Raw genomic sequence first — 14,411 nt, 5'->3', positions numbered from 1 at the left:
AAGTACCTTATTTTTACTTGAGCTTTGTAACTATATAGCATGTGCTTTTTAACAAGACAAAAATCATAATTTTTTCCTTAATTGAACCTCTGTTTTAAACTGATTACACCCTCTGCTCTGTGGCTTTAGGAAAACTGTGTAGCATGAAGTTAAATGTAGCCACCTACTTCTGGCTACAGATTCTGCCCATCTAAATTTGTTTTATCAATGTGCAAAAATGTAAACAATGTTACAGAAAATAGGTACCATTTTATGTACTGAGTATGCATTCATGGTGTTCAATAAATGCTTGTGAAATGAACAAAAGGATAAACTTCTATTTCCACTGATGATGTTGCAGTTCAAAACTTTTACTCTATGAAAAAGGAAACTGAGGTCCCGAGAGGTTCAAGGACTTGTCCCCAATCAGCAAGGCTTACTAGGGGTTGGATTGAAATCCAAGTTTCTTAAGTTCCAACTCTGCAGTTTTAGTAATATTCACCAGAACAACCTAAATCACTTCTGTAAAAATAACTCAAAGCATGTGTTTTTAGTGATCACTGCTGTAGACAAAAGTTGGCATGTCAATATTAGTTTTATGTAGAAATGTTCTGCAATAGTCAGCATGATTAACCATGGAAAATTTTAATACACTTGTAAGCCACCTTTCCCACCTGTTTGTATAAAATAAGGGAATGAAAACTGAATCAGTATTATCCTACCTTCAGGAGATTAGTCTATGCAAACATATTTCAAATCTAGGTCAAAGAATTTTTGATTGGGGAAAATTCTATCCTTTCTATAGTACAATGAAGATCTTGGTCTTATTATCATGACCAAGAGCTTTATACTTGTTGTATCTAAATAGAAAAAAAATAACAAAAGTAATAATTTCTAAGAGTTAAACAAACTTTACAAAATAAACAGCCTTTATATCAATAATATACTGATTTTGTGTAATATTTATATGTATATTTTTTAATCTGACATCTTCTTTCAGATCACAAGATGAGATCATCCTGGATTATCCAAGTAGACCCGAAATCTAATGACAAGTGTCCGTATGAGAGAAAGGCAGAGGGAGACTAGAGACATAGAGGAGAAGGCCATGTAAAGATGGAAGCAGAGACTGGAATGATGCAGATACAAACCAAGGAACCATCAGAAGGTGGAAGAGATGTGGAAGGATTCTCCTATAGAGCCTTCAGAGGGAATCTGGCCTTGTTGAGACCTTGATTTCGGACTTCTGGCCTCCAGAACTGTGAGAATAGATTTCTGTTGTTTTAAGTCCTCCAGTTTGTAGTAATTTGTTACAGCAGCCATAAGAAACTAATACATCTCCAGACCAATCAATCCATCAGCTTATTATTTCCAATGATTGCCACAGCTCATATGCTCCAAACTGAACTCACTCCATCTCCTATGCGTGAAAAAACTCTCCTTCCTCCTCTCTCTGTAACTGACAACACCATCAATATAACTTCTCCTCAAATTATTTCACAACCCAACTCCAAATATTCACTAGACCTCATTTATTCTTCTTCAAAAACATGTTTTCAGCCCCTGTGACTGTTTGTTTTTCAGGCCCTTAGTATAGTGGAACATCATTTTTATTGAGTCCCTGACCGTCACTCTGGAATCCCATTACAGTCTTTCCTACAGGGACTATTATCTGTCCCAAAACAGATCTGACCATGTCACTCTCATGTGTGACCCTTTATAGCTTGATTGTCTGTGTTTCCTCCTCTGTAAAAGCAGCTTTACTGATGGACTGGTACAAACATTTGTATAGCACTATCACATATATATGAAGGAGTTTCATCTTTATGGTGTATAGAAGACACCACAATAAGCAGGTCTGCAAATCAGAGGCCCAACCTCAAAGACCAAATTTTCTACTAAAGGGATCTGCAAGTAATTAAATAGCTCAGCCAAAACTTTTTGTTCTAGAAGATAAAACCCAAAATCCCTTGCAGTACATATGAAACCCTTTATACTCTATGCCCCATCTACTTTCTGGGCTTCATCTTAGTCACAAAGACCTACCGACAGTCCCTTTATTTAAGTGGTTTTTCCAAGTTTCTGTTCTTTGAAGACCTTTAATATGATTGATGGCACTGCAATCCTCCTATTGCAGAATTATTTTCTCCATCTCTTCTTTTCAAACGTTCCACTTCTTGTCATCAAACTCAATGGATTCTAACTTTAAAGCTACTTTGTCTTCTGTCTTCCCTGTTCTCACTGCTGTTAGAGTCAGGAAATCATTTTTGTGTCAAACATCTCTGGCCAAGAGGAAAGCAGACTCCTTTAGGATTCCACAAGGAAAAAGGGTTATTTCTGAAAGTGTATTTGTGGGGTGCAGATGAGTCTTAAAAGTTATCAAGATCCAAAGCTTCACTAGATTCTGTTTCTTCTCTTTCTCCTTCCCAGCCTCCCTCTTTCTTTGTCCTGTTTTCTTTTCCCTTTTCCTCCTTTTCTCCCCAATTCCTTCTCTTTATCATAGACCACAGATCCAATTGTCCCTTCAGCAAAAATTTTCAACTTCCCTTTCTTATCTCCCCCATTCCCATCTAATTCCTGATAGACCATTCTTTCTCTAACCTCTAGTCTAAATTCAGTAAGTTTGTTTGATTGACTGAGAAAATTATCAATTGTGGTAGAGAGAATAATGCACCCAAAGATGTCCACATAATCCCTGGAACATATAACTATGTTATATCACATGGCAAATGGGACTTTGCAGATTTGATTAAACTAAGCATCTTGAGATGGTAAGTTTTTCCTGGATTATCTAGGCATGTCCAGTGTAATCACAAGGGCCCTTCTAAGGGAAAGAGGGAGGCAGGAAAGTCAGAGCCAGAGAAAGAGATGTGATGACTGAAGCAGAGGTTGGAGTGATAGGGGACCATGAGCCAAGGAATGCAGGTAGTCATTAGAAGGTAGAAACGACACTGAAATAGATTTTCCCCTAGAGCCTGCACAAAGAACTCAGCCCTACCAATCCATTTCAGACATCTGATCTCCAGAGCTATAAGATGATAAATTTGTGTTGCTTTAAGCCACTAAATTTTTGGTAGTTTGTTAAAGGAGCTTGGATACTAACACAACAGTGTCCCTAATTTCCAAGCCACCTCATGGATCACCCTCAAGCCTACAGTAGATGGCCCATGGATCAGGGGTTCAACCTCTGGTCCAGCAGTGGTCACCTCTGTGCTATCTCTAGAATGAACATCAATTTTGTAACATGATTTAAAATGCCTACCACTGACTGACTCCTCACTGCTGTTGCCTCTCCTATACTTCTCCCTTTAAATATGCAGAAGAATATGCCTTTTATTATCCCCATGATACACTGTCCTATTGATATATTCACTAACTTGGGATATTCCCCTCCCCATTGAAATCCTACTCAACTTGCAAGATCAATCCATATTGACTTTTATCTTCTACATGTAAATTCACCATGAACCAGGCATCAGTCTCCACAATTGATGTTAGTCTATGCCAACTCTATGTAAAAGTGTATTGACAACTAAAACTGAACAAGTAAGTTTATGGTGAAATTCTTAAGTATATCACATGATTATTAAACAAAGATACTAGATAATTTTATTGTATTTGTCAAGTGTAAGGTCCATTTGTTTGTTAAGACTTATTCTAATTAAAAACATTTCAAATGAACATTAAAATTATTCTAGATCTAATTGCAAAATTTATTTTAAAAAGTAACATAAATAGAAGAGAGGGATTTTTTTTTCCCAAGAAAAAGTAAAGTGCACTTTTTTTAACTTCAAAAAGTAAAGGAAAAAAGCCTCAGAAGTTATCCCAAAGGAAAAATAGGAGATATGTTTCATACTTTTTGACATGTTTGACAAACTGGGAATAAACACTTGGTAACATAATAAAACGCAGATGCTGGGGGACTAGGTTGTCTCTTGATCATGTGGAATTAAGCTCACTGACATCCAGGAACACCCAAGAGAGCTGATACACATAAATCACATTGGCATGAGGTGGAAACACCCCACTAGACTTTCTCACTCCTATTCAGTTAAATCTCCCTCTCTTTATACAGTAGCATAATTTCTTTTACTTCAAGAAATGATGATCCAAAAATAACACACACAAAGATTAGAACCTAAACTGTGTCTTTGGTTATTTAACTACCCATATCTTTTACAAATTATCTGGGCTTACAGTTATGAGTCTGGGAAACCCTCAAGAGACTTGTTTTCCTCTTGCTGTCAGGAAGAATTGCATCTAAATCATTTTACACAAACAAGTGTCCATTGTCAATTTCTAGAATGAAGAGAAGATCAACTCCCTATGGTAACCCTTTTACTCTCTAATAGCTGGCTGCTTTTGGTAGCTTTAATGATTCTTAAATACGTCCTAGAATAAGATGTAATCTTTGGTTTATATATTATAGTCACTTCCTCTTCTCCATATGCGCTAATAATTGTGAATACTTCTTTTTCTATTCTGAAGTCACTTGCTTACGTTTCATTTATCAGTAATCATGAACTACACCCTTTTTCATGGTGGTCTATGTTGAACAATACCATTAAAACGAAAACGTCTGCATGATGACTATACTTCTTTAAAGCAGCAGTAAGTCTAGTAAAATTTCAATATAATAATATTTAAAGAATCATTTTCCTGCTCTTCTAACAGATTTTGAACTGCATTTCAATCTCATGAAAACACTCATGATTTGCAAAGGTTCACTGTCTTCATATAAACCCTTAGCATATCTTAGACACTCTTTGCTTCAGTGGTCTCATATTATACATTATAGTACTTTCTATTTAATAAAAAACATTTTTTTCTTAAATGTCTTTATTTTACCTTTATTTTTCTAATACTGATATAACCCAGGCTCAACATTAAAGCCACTCATTCATTCATTCATATAATCATTACTTCATTAAGACAGTTCCTTGAACCCTGACTCTGAAACACACATCATATTTGGCACTGTAGAGGTTATAAGCATACATAAATCATGGTTCTTGCACTTGTCATCTTATATTCTAGGGATGGATGTGAGAGCAGGGAGAAACAGACAAAAGGTCTAGATCTCTTCCTCTTCCCTAATCTCTACATCCAGGTCCCTCTAGCTTCATTTCTCTCCAGTGTCCCAAACTCTTAGGCCAAATCACAACTCACACTTCAGTTACCCAAAAGTGCTATACTAATACTTTGTAGGTATAGATTATTTCCCCGCCCCTGAATCCTATTCCAAACTCTCTTAGTTACACAAAAGAAAAATAAATATTTAAGAACAGTCATTATTAACAGAGGCCATACTATCCTCTTGGAATGACCTTGTAAAGAAATAGAATTTCATAGACTTTAACCCTTCAAGCAAAGTAATGGTAATATTTTTATAGTTAAAAACAAGTTCTACAAAGACACAATGGAAATATTCAAAACAGATTATTTCATTTGCAGACAAATACAATAATAAAGAAAATGGAGGGAGGGAGGGAGGGAGGAAAGAAGGAAGGGAAAGAGAGAGAGAAACAGACAGACAAACAAACCAACAACCAACAAGAACACTAAGTTAACCTTTCTAAACTGGTTGAGATACAAAGATCCTCCAAGCAAGAATTTGTTTTACATGTGGTTTCCGTACAGAATTCTACAAATGACAGCAACTCTGATTGCTACAAAGCTTCACGCACTTGAGGAGAATGGGTAATACTGATAGTTTTTACCTCTTTCTTCAAATGCTGCTTATAAAAACTAAAAACAAGGTAAAAAAATTGTTCCAAGAGAAAAATCTATTGTGTAAAAAAGGCTGAATATCTGCTCCCATAGATATTAAAGGCCTTGATTCTAAACATATGCAAAACTTCAGAACATTACCTGAGAGACCAGACTAAATCCTTGACTGCTATAGTCATATACATACATGAAGTGCTATTTAAAACATTATAAAATTGAATTTTTAATATTTCAATCAAGAATGTTATGAAAATATAATTGCCTTTTTATATTTAATTTGTTCCTTAAATTACTAGCAATGGGGGTGTAAGCCAGTGTGATAAAAATAATAGATCTCCAGCTTGTGTATGAAGAGCTCCTATTGCTTTCAAATTAGTTCTATTAATGAGAAGCAAATACCTACTTCTAAATTTTTATGGAATGACCATGTGTTTACCTAAAGTAAACACCATACACAATTAACGTGCCTTAAAAGACTCAGTGTCACTGTGGGCGATATAATCATACTAATATATTCTTGGTTATTAAAATAGCAAGTTCTGGTTTTCTAATGCTCACAGTGAATTAAAAATAATATTCTAGCAAAGACACATGAAAAACATTGGGTTTTAAAACATGTTTACTGAACTTTCAAAAAGGTTTACAAAATTGAAAATAAGAAAGAGAATTAAATAAGAAGAAAGAACAAGGATAAGTATCCCTCTTGGTTAATATGCAAGATCAAACATCAAAAATTGATTTTTATTCCCTGGCCTTGGTGCCTCTGGTTTTATAGGTTGGGCTGCGTGTGAAGATTGAGCCATTAATCTTTTAAGGAGAAGATGCCGAGTGCACTCCTCTTCTACTTGATCTATGGAGATCAGTAATGACGCTCTTCAGTAAGCTACATATCTGCTTCCTTCAACAAAGGTGCCATGGTAACAGGCATCAGTTGAAATGAGTGCAAGCTATGAAAGTATATGGGTAAAGTAACATTATCTAAATTGCACACTTAATATTCAAAAATCAAGCAAACTTCCATCCAGTGAGACCTTAACAAAGATACTGGGGGAAGCTATCTTAATTCACATTATACAGAAAAGTAAACAAATCAAACATGCCACTAAATCTCAGTACCTGCCTCGTCATTTTTACATTATTATATACAAAACACATTCAGTTTCGGACGCATTAAATAGCTATGCGACAACCATATTCGTAAACAGAAGAGAACAAGGTTTGAGAACTCTTGCCAAACTCAGGGCAGCATTTTATTACCACCCTCCTAAAGTAATCAGATCATTAAAATAAAAATTGAACTTGAGACAGGTCACTGAGTTTTCTCAGGTCTCTGGAGCAGAAGGAGATATGAATTTTCCAACCGTCCCACATTTCTAGCTTTGCTCCCATGTTTCTCAAATATACAAAGTTAAGTTCCAATTTAATAAAAATTTTCCCCAAATTAGTATATAGAATGGACCTGTCACCAACTAGTTGATGATGGAAAAAAAAATCACATTTGCATTTTGATAAATAAAACAGACTTAACATACACAAACATTTTAAAAAATTATATAATAAAGTATGACAACCAGAAAAATGAAGTTTTTAAGACTCAATCAGTATTTCCATTTTTGAAAGTTTCATTTTGTTATAATACTTATACAGATGAGTGTTTCCCTTCTATGTGGCCAATACCTCAAAGATCCATGTTAAGTGCTTTTAATGTAAACTGCTATTCTAGAAAATATCGCTGTTGTAGAAAATATCGCAGCTTTCACCACAATTTACTTCCCCTTTCTACCTACTCTAACTTCCATGGATATGCTATGCAAAAGCTACTACCTCATAATCCTGCCCTAGGGCTTTCTCTCATTCAAAAGTATCCACCAAGAGGAACAGACGAAAGAAGGTGTAAACAAAGAAACACTATTCTTTTCATATTGCCTACAATCACATCAATGGCAGATACAACAGCTATACAACAACCAAAAAGTTCTAGAGCCAATGGGCTCAGTCAAATTCCTTTTACTCTCATCCCTGTACCGTCATCCCCCTGAGCATGCATGAAGTACTTCCTAGTCCCTCCCCAGACCTTCTCCCAAGGTGGGGCTCAGGAGAGCAGACTGCTCCCTATCTCCCTTGCATGTGTTCCTTTTCATTATAGAATCAAATATGAGTTTGAACCCTCTTAACCTAAGGGACTGAGAATGGCTGCTGCAGCCCCATCTCAGTCCTTTCATTCCTTCCCCATTCAGAACTCCAAAGATACTTTTGTTCATGCGATTCTTGATACCACAACACTCTGTAGCCTCTTGCACATGGTATCTTCTTTTTCCCACTGTCTCTCTAGAACAGATAACACATTCTAGTGCTAGCAACTAAACACAGCACATTCCTTCCTCCACTGTACCCAAAAGCTATAGCTTCAAAAATTCTGTTACCCCCTGTAAAATGTGAGTGTGGTAAGACTTTGCATTATCAGTGACTTGTTAGACATAATATAACTTCACACAGATAACAGTATTTATTCGATTGTCTCATACATTTTTCTAACTCCAAGTATCAACAGTCAACTGAAAACCAAGAGGTATGATAACATGTAAAATTTTCCTTAAGTCTCAAGATTATTCTATTTAGCAGCTGTTTTCATATTACCATTCTACTTTACCTCTATATTTCCTACTAACATATTAGGATGCTTCCCCATGACACTTTCTTTAATAACTCTGGTGGTTTCTTAAAATACTTGCAAAATAATTAAGCAATCAGCTGAAGTAAAATCCTAAAAAGAATCTGCCCTAAGCATAGCTGACATTGAAATGGTGACGGTAAATGTTAACATGAAAAAAAATTCACAGTATTTCCATGCAGAAATTTAAATGACACCCTTTATAAAGAATGTTGAAAATCATACTATAAAATGAAATCAACCACAAGCTTTAGGTACTGAATTCATTCCAATTCATAGTAATTAACGAAACAAGCCACATCTTTTCCAACCTACTCCGACCTTTCTAATTCCCTGTGAGTTACGCTCCACTCATTTAAAGATAAATCTACAGTATTTCCACAATATGGATCCTGGTTAATTCTCAACCTCTCCACAAATGGTACATGTGTAAATGCAGCATCAGCACTTCAAGCCATAATGAGCGAAAGGGAAGGAACATTGCTTACCAGAACCTCTTTTGGTCACAACCTTCAAACTCTGAGTAAAAGTAGCATATAAGAGAATCAAGTGCGGAATTGGAGCTTTCATCTTCCAGCTCTTAAAGGCTGTTCCCTAAAGCAAAGATAAAGAAGAAAAACACACATTTTTAAAATACATAGCAATATAATAAGATTTCTGTTAGGCTTTTAATTGTGCACAATTGGGGCAATTAATTCCACAAATAAAAAGAATGTGAACAGAATCTGTATTCCTTTCTCCCTTAGGAACTTGGGGTTCAAAACCAGTAATACCAAAATTATGTCTCTATAGGCCCCCTACAATGTTTTAAAATCTTATGCTCAATTAAGGTTTAGAATTTCTCTTTATTTAGCGGATCGAACTGTACTTAAAAAGTGGACACAATCCCTTCAAAACTACTATTTCATTAACAATTTATTTTAAATATAAATCACCAAACACTGACATTTTTTGACATTCCATGCTGCAACAGATTATGGTTTTACTCAGTATCATTCTTTCCAATTGAGAAGAAATCTACGCCTCTAAAGATTTAATTATAGTTTTACAATTTTCTTTTTAAAAAACTCTAAAAGATACTTCCAGAGAACTTTAAGACTTTGTCTCCACTGAAATAAAGTACAATGTATATGAAAGCTACAGAAAGATACATCATTTCTTCTTATTACAAGGGTCTCAGAGGGAAAACAGAAGGGACACTAGCCTAGTGTTTGGATTTCAAGAGGGAGAAATATTTCATTTGAAATTAACTGAAATGAACATTGTCTTCCTCAGAAAATCATCTCCCTTTTATTTTTGTGTAAGCCTGAGATAGTAGAGCTGAAAGACTGAATTTCAAAAAGTAGCAAGTCAGAACACAGTTCAAATATATTGTCAATCCATGACAGCACAAGTTTCTTTGCAAGACAGTTGAGGACTGATCATCTTCAGCTTTCAATCACTATGACTTTATTAAAGATGAGGAAGCAGAAATGGTGATTTGACAGTCACATTTTTTTTTTTGCTCTCCTAAAGCCTCAGAAACCTGAGTATATTTAATGATTAATCCATTCTCATTAATAAAAGTCTGTTAAAACACATTTTAATTCACAAAACAAAACCAAATCCCATTCACTTGCAGTAAAGCGTCACCATTACCATTTTAGTCAGAAAGTCAGGGAATTTTTAAAATAGCATTGAGAATAAGCTGTTTTAACTCCAGCTCCTGTAAATGATGATAGCCTCTTTCAGTTTTCTAACTGAGCACCTGGAGTTCACATAAAGACATAAATGAAACCTAGTCCGAAAAGCCGACTCATCAGACAGACACATCTAACAAACTGCCACATTAAAGTGCAAGCCTGACTCAGGCATGCATTCCTAAAACCCGAATCCCATTTCCCAGCCACCGCACTAACTGGAGCGGCAGGAAATCTTCAAGTTGATATCTTCAGCCTTCAGGTTAGCAGTGAGAATCAGTTCCTCTCTCAGTGTGAGTTTAATCAGCACTGCCCAAGAAACTCCAGGATCCAACTATACACTGCAAGACCTTCCAGCTTAACTACCTTATTACTTTACTCTTGTTCAAGATACTATTTCCTCACTCATTTCATTTCTATTAACTACCTTATTACTTTACTCTTGTTCAAGATACTATTTTCTCACTCATTTCATTTCTATAAGGCATTCAGGCTAGTTTATGATTCTGTTTCTTAAAATCAAATTGGTTTGGAAAGCATCAATTTGGTAACATCAAGATCCTTAATTGAATCTCTCAAAACAGTTGTATATTAGAGAAAACAAAAAAGCATTATTTCACACATTCAACATCTTGGTCAACCTACAGTAATCTTTACAAACCTCTTTAAGGCAATTTACTGTATTTTATATGGAAAGATTAAATATATCTAGTCATAGACATCCAAGCTTTGCTGTACTTGCTGCATAATTAAAATTCCTACCCAGAAATCCCAACGGAATCTATATATAAACATTTACTGAGGTTCTTGTCTATTTTCTTAGTGTCACATAGTAACTCATACTATCAGCAACCTAATTTCAAGAAGCTTCAATTTCTGGGTGGATGGACCTGAGATTGTTTGCCTATTTCCTGTTAAGAATACCATTCACCCAGGTAAACTGCAGAGATAGAAGGCAGGTTAGTGGTTGCTAGAGGCTGGGTGGGGGGGAAACATTAGGAGGGTCTGCTAATGGGTACAGGGGTTCTTTGCGGGGAGGTGATGAAAATGTTCTGAATTAGACAGTGGTGATGGTTATAAAACCGGGTGAATATACTAAAAACTACTGATTGTACACTTTAAAATGGTAAAGTTTATGTTATGTGAATTATATCATAATAAAACTTACTCTAAAAACAAAACAAACAAAACAAAGAGTACCATTCACCACTTGGCTTCACATAAATCACTACTAAACCTTATGCAAAATGAGCATATCACAGTGGTTATAAGCAACCAGTCTGTCTGGGTTCTTAACCCCGTTTTGCTACCTATCAGCTGTGTAATTTCGGGCAAATAACCTCTCTGCAAATAGTTTCTTCATTTACAAAACAGGTATTATTACAGTACACATAACACAGTGCCTAGCACAGCAGTGGCACATAGAACAATAGGGATAAATGAAAGCTACTGTTGTTACTGTTTTTACTGCAGTTGACTGTTGCCACCACTATCATTATTATCATTACTATTATATTAACACTATTATAGACTGAATTCACATCCCTCTCACCTGTGAAACTTTCTGTATATACCAGCTTTCTTTACATGCTACCGCACACTATTAGCTTATCTCTTTAACTTCATGTCTTTTACTCTACCAGACAAAGTCCCTCCAGGGAGAACGTGTGTTTTATTCACCTTTTTTATTCAATGCTCAAAAAATATGAGCTGAAATAAAACGAATGAATGAAAGACTGAATGTGGTTGCTACTATATGCAGTTGAATTTTGGCATTCAAACTCATCATTTGATAAACACTTATTAAGCACATACGCGATGGTGCAGTGGGGACACAAAGACAATGTAATGCACCCTAATAAAGAAAGCTCACAGACCAATAAGGGAGACAAATACTTACCTACTTAATTAGACTGGCCCTACTGCCATCTGGTGAGTATAATGTGCTGAGGGAGTAGAGGGAGGAAATCTATTAATTCTGCTCCTGGTTGGATCTGGTGAAGTCAAAGGAAAGAACTTTCACTAGAAGCAGCATTTCACCTAGGTCATAAAGGAGAGACTTTCTAAGGGAAAGGGAATTCTGAGTCTAGGACAAAGGATGAGTGAAATTATCAGTCTGGTAGGCAGAATAAGGCCCACCCCTAAACACACCCACATTTGAATTCCTGGATCCTGTGAATATGTTACCTTACATGGTGAACAGACTTTACAGCTATTGTTAATTTAAAGATTTTGAGATGGGAGACTATTATCAGGGTAAGCTCAATGTAATCACAAGCATCCTTATAAAAGGGCAGTAGAAGAATCAGATTCAGAAAGAGGAAATATAAGGCAAATGTCAGAGATCAGAGTAATGCACTTGGAAGATGGAGGAACGGGACATGTGCCCAGGAATTTTTGTGGCCTCTAGAAGGTGGAAAAGGCCAGGGCACAGATTCTCCCCTGGATCCTCCAGAAGAAATGCAGGCACGCTAACACCTTGATTTTAGTCAAGTGAGTCCAATGCATTTTGGACTTCAGACCACCAGAACTATAAGATTAAAATTTGAGGTTGTTTAAAGCCACTAAGTTTGTAGAAATTTTTTATCACACCAATAGGAAACTATTACAGCAAGGATGTGAAATGGCAAGTTTCAGGAATAAAGTGTAAATAGACCACAACTTAGGGGCTGTAGGGAAAGAGGTTGAAGATGTCAATGTGGGATTCTGAAGAGTTAGATATGCTAGGTAAATGTTGGGACTTTTCCCCCATGCCCCCTACAATGTTTTCCACTCATATTCTAACTTCATCATCCAATAATATTTCATGCAACTTTACTTTCTTTACCTTTTTTTAAATCTTGAAAACAATATGTATACTGAATACGTTTCTTCAAAACACACAAGATGACTCATCTGAGATTCTGACCTATCCCCTTTCACATACTCCTAAGATTCTCTGCAGTATAGACAATGAAGAGCCATTGGATGCTTATAGGTGAATAATCTGTTTTAGAAAGTATAGTTTGAAGGTAGAAGAAACTAATCAACAGGCAGTGTTACAGGAAGATAAGGAAGAGGGTCAGCCTTAATGCAGTAGGGGTGAATAGTGGGAGAACAGAATAGATTTGGGAATAAATAGAGCTTAGTGATATTAAAGGAAGTGATGTTAAAAGGAAGCTTCAAAAGTGGATCTGAGGCATACAGTTTGAGTAACAAGGTCTATTATGATACTATTTACCAATATAAAGAAATACAGAAGACATTTTGGGCAATGAGGCTGCAAAAATACACGAAATTATGTTTAGGGCATGTAGATTTCAAATTGCCTGTGGAATCTCCTATTAGAATTGTCTTGTAGTTAATTAAAAATATTTGCCAGAAACTCAGTAGAGAGGTGGAAGATAACAATGTTGTAATTGCAGCTGAAGTTAAAGACATGGATTAGGATAAACAGGAAGAAAGTGTAGACCACATAGAGAAGGTGAAGAAAGCTTATGCTTTCAACTGTGAAGCCTACAAATATTTACGATACAGTCATAGGGAATCAAAAGGGAGAAAAAGTGAGAAAGTCAGGTAGTAAAGGGAATGTGAATCAGGAAGGATATGGGTCAATGAAGCAAGCAAGGATGTTTAAGGACACAATCATCAGAGCTTATGTATTGTAAGGATAAAAAGAGGCAAGTGGGCTTCCCTGGTGGCGCAGTGGTTGAGAGTCTGCCTGCCGATGCAGGGGACACGGGTTCGTGCCCCGGTCCAGGAGGATCCCACATGCCGCGGAGCAGCTGGGCCCGTGAGCCATGGCCACTGAGCCTGCGCGTCCGGAGCCTGTGCTCCGCAATGGGAGAGGCCACAACAGTGAGAGGCCCGCGTACCGCAAAAAAAAAAAAAAAAAAAAAGGCAAGTGCTTGAAAATTAAGACACTGCTGGTGATACTGACCAGTCTTGTAATTAGACAAATGGGGGTATAATCAGAAAATTTAAGGAGGATAATCAGTTTCATTTGCTTGATTCTGAATGGTAGGATGTGGAGCCCACAGTTGAGAGTAAAAAAGTTGAAGGTTAACTATAGTTGAAAACAGGGAAGACTAGGACCTGTATATAAACCAAAGCAAAGAGAACCAGAGCCAGAGAAAGGAAGTGAATCTAGAAGGGAAGAGACATTAGTCTGGGGAAGCTGGGACACCTCCTCTTATAGGTGGAAGAGAAAGAAAGTACATATGTAGGAATGCGAAGGTAAGTTTAGAAGAGAAATAGAGGGAAGTTGTACTCATTTGTTTTATTCCACTTACATGGGTCGTAAAGCAGAGGGAGTTGGTTTTAGAATGGGAATGAACTGGATTAAGAGTTTTCCTGTGTTAGGTTAGGCAAGC

At 36.4% G+C, this 14,411-nt stretch overlaps 1 protein-coding gene across 1 annotated transcript in view; it reads right to left on the bottom strand.

Annotated features, from left to right (window-relative positions):
• The window catches only part of IL1RAPL1 (interleukin 1 receptor accessory protein like 1), a gene marked incomplete at both ends in the record, with an annotated part of 1,118,841 nt that extends 1,109,891 nt beyond the window's left edge, over window positions 1-8,950 (bottom strand). Inside the window, one exon of the mRNA XM_082609629.1 lies at window positions 8,869-8,950. Within this exon, the coding sequence (XP_082465755.1) occupies window positions 8,869-8,950 (82 nt within the window). The remainder of the gene's footprint in view (window positions 1-8,868) is intronic.
• Window positions 8,951-14,411: the final 5,461 nt, after the last annotated feature.

Source organism: Mesoplodon mirus (assembly GCF_964341445.2).
Source record: "Mesoplodon mirus genome assembly, chromosome: X".
Classification (NCBI taxonomy): domain Eukaryota; kingdom Metazoa; phylum Chordata; class Mammalia; order Artiodactyla; family Ziphiidae; genus Mesoplodon; species Mesoplodon mirus.
The sequence above is the reverse complement of the archived record's forward strand: the minus strand, read 5'-3'. Positions and strand labels throughout refer to the sequence as shown.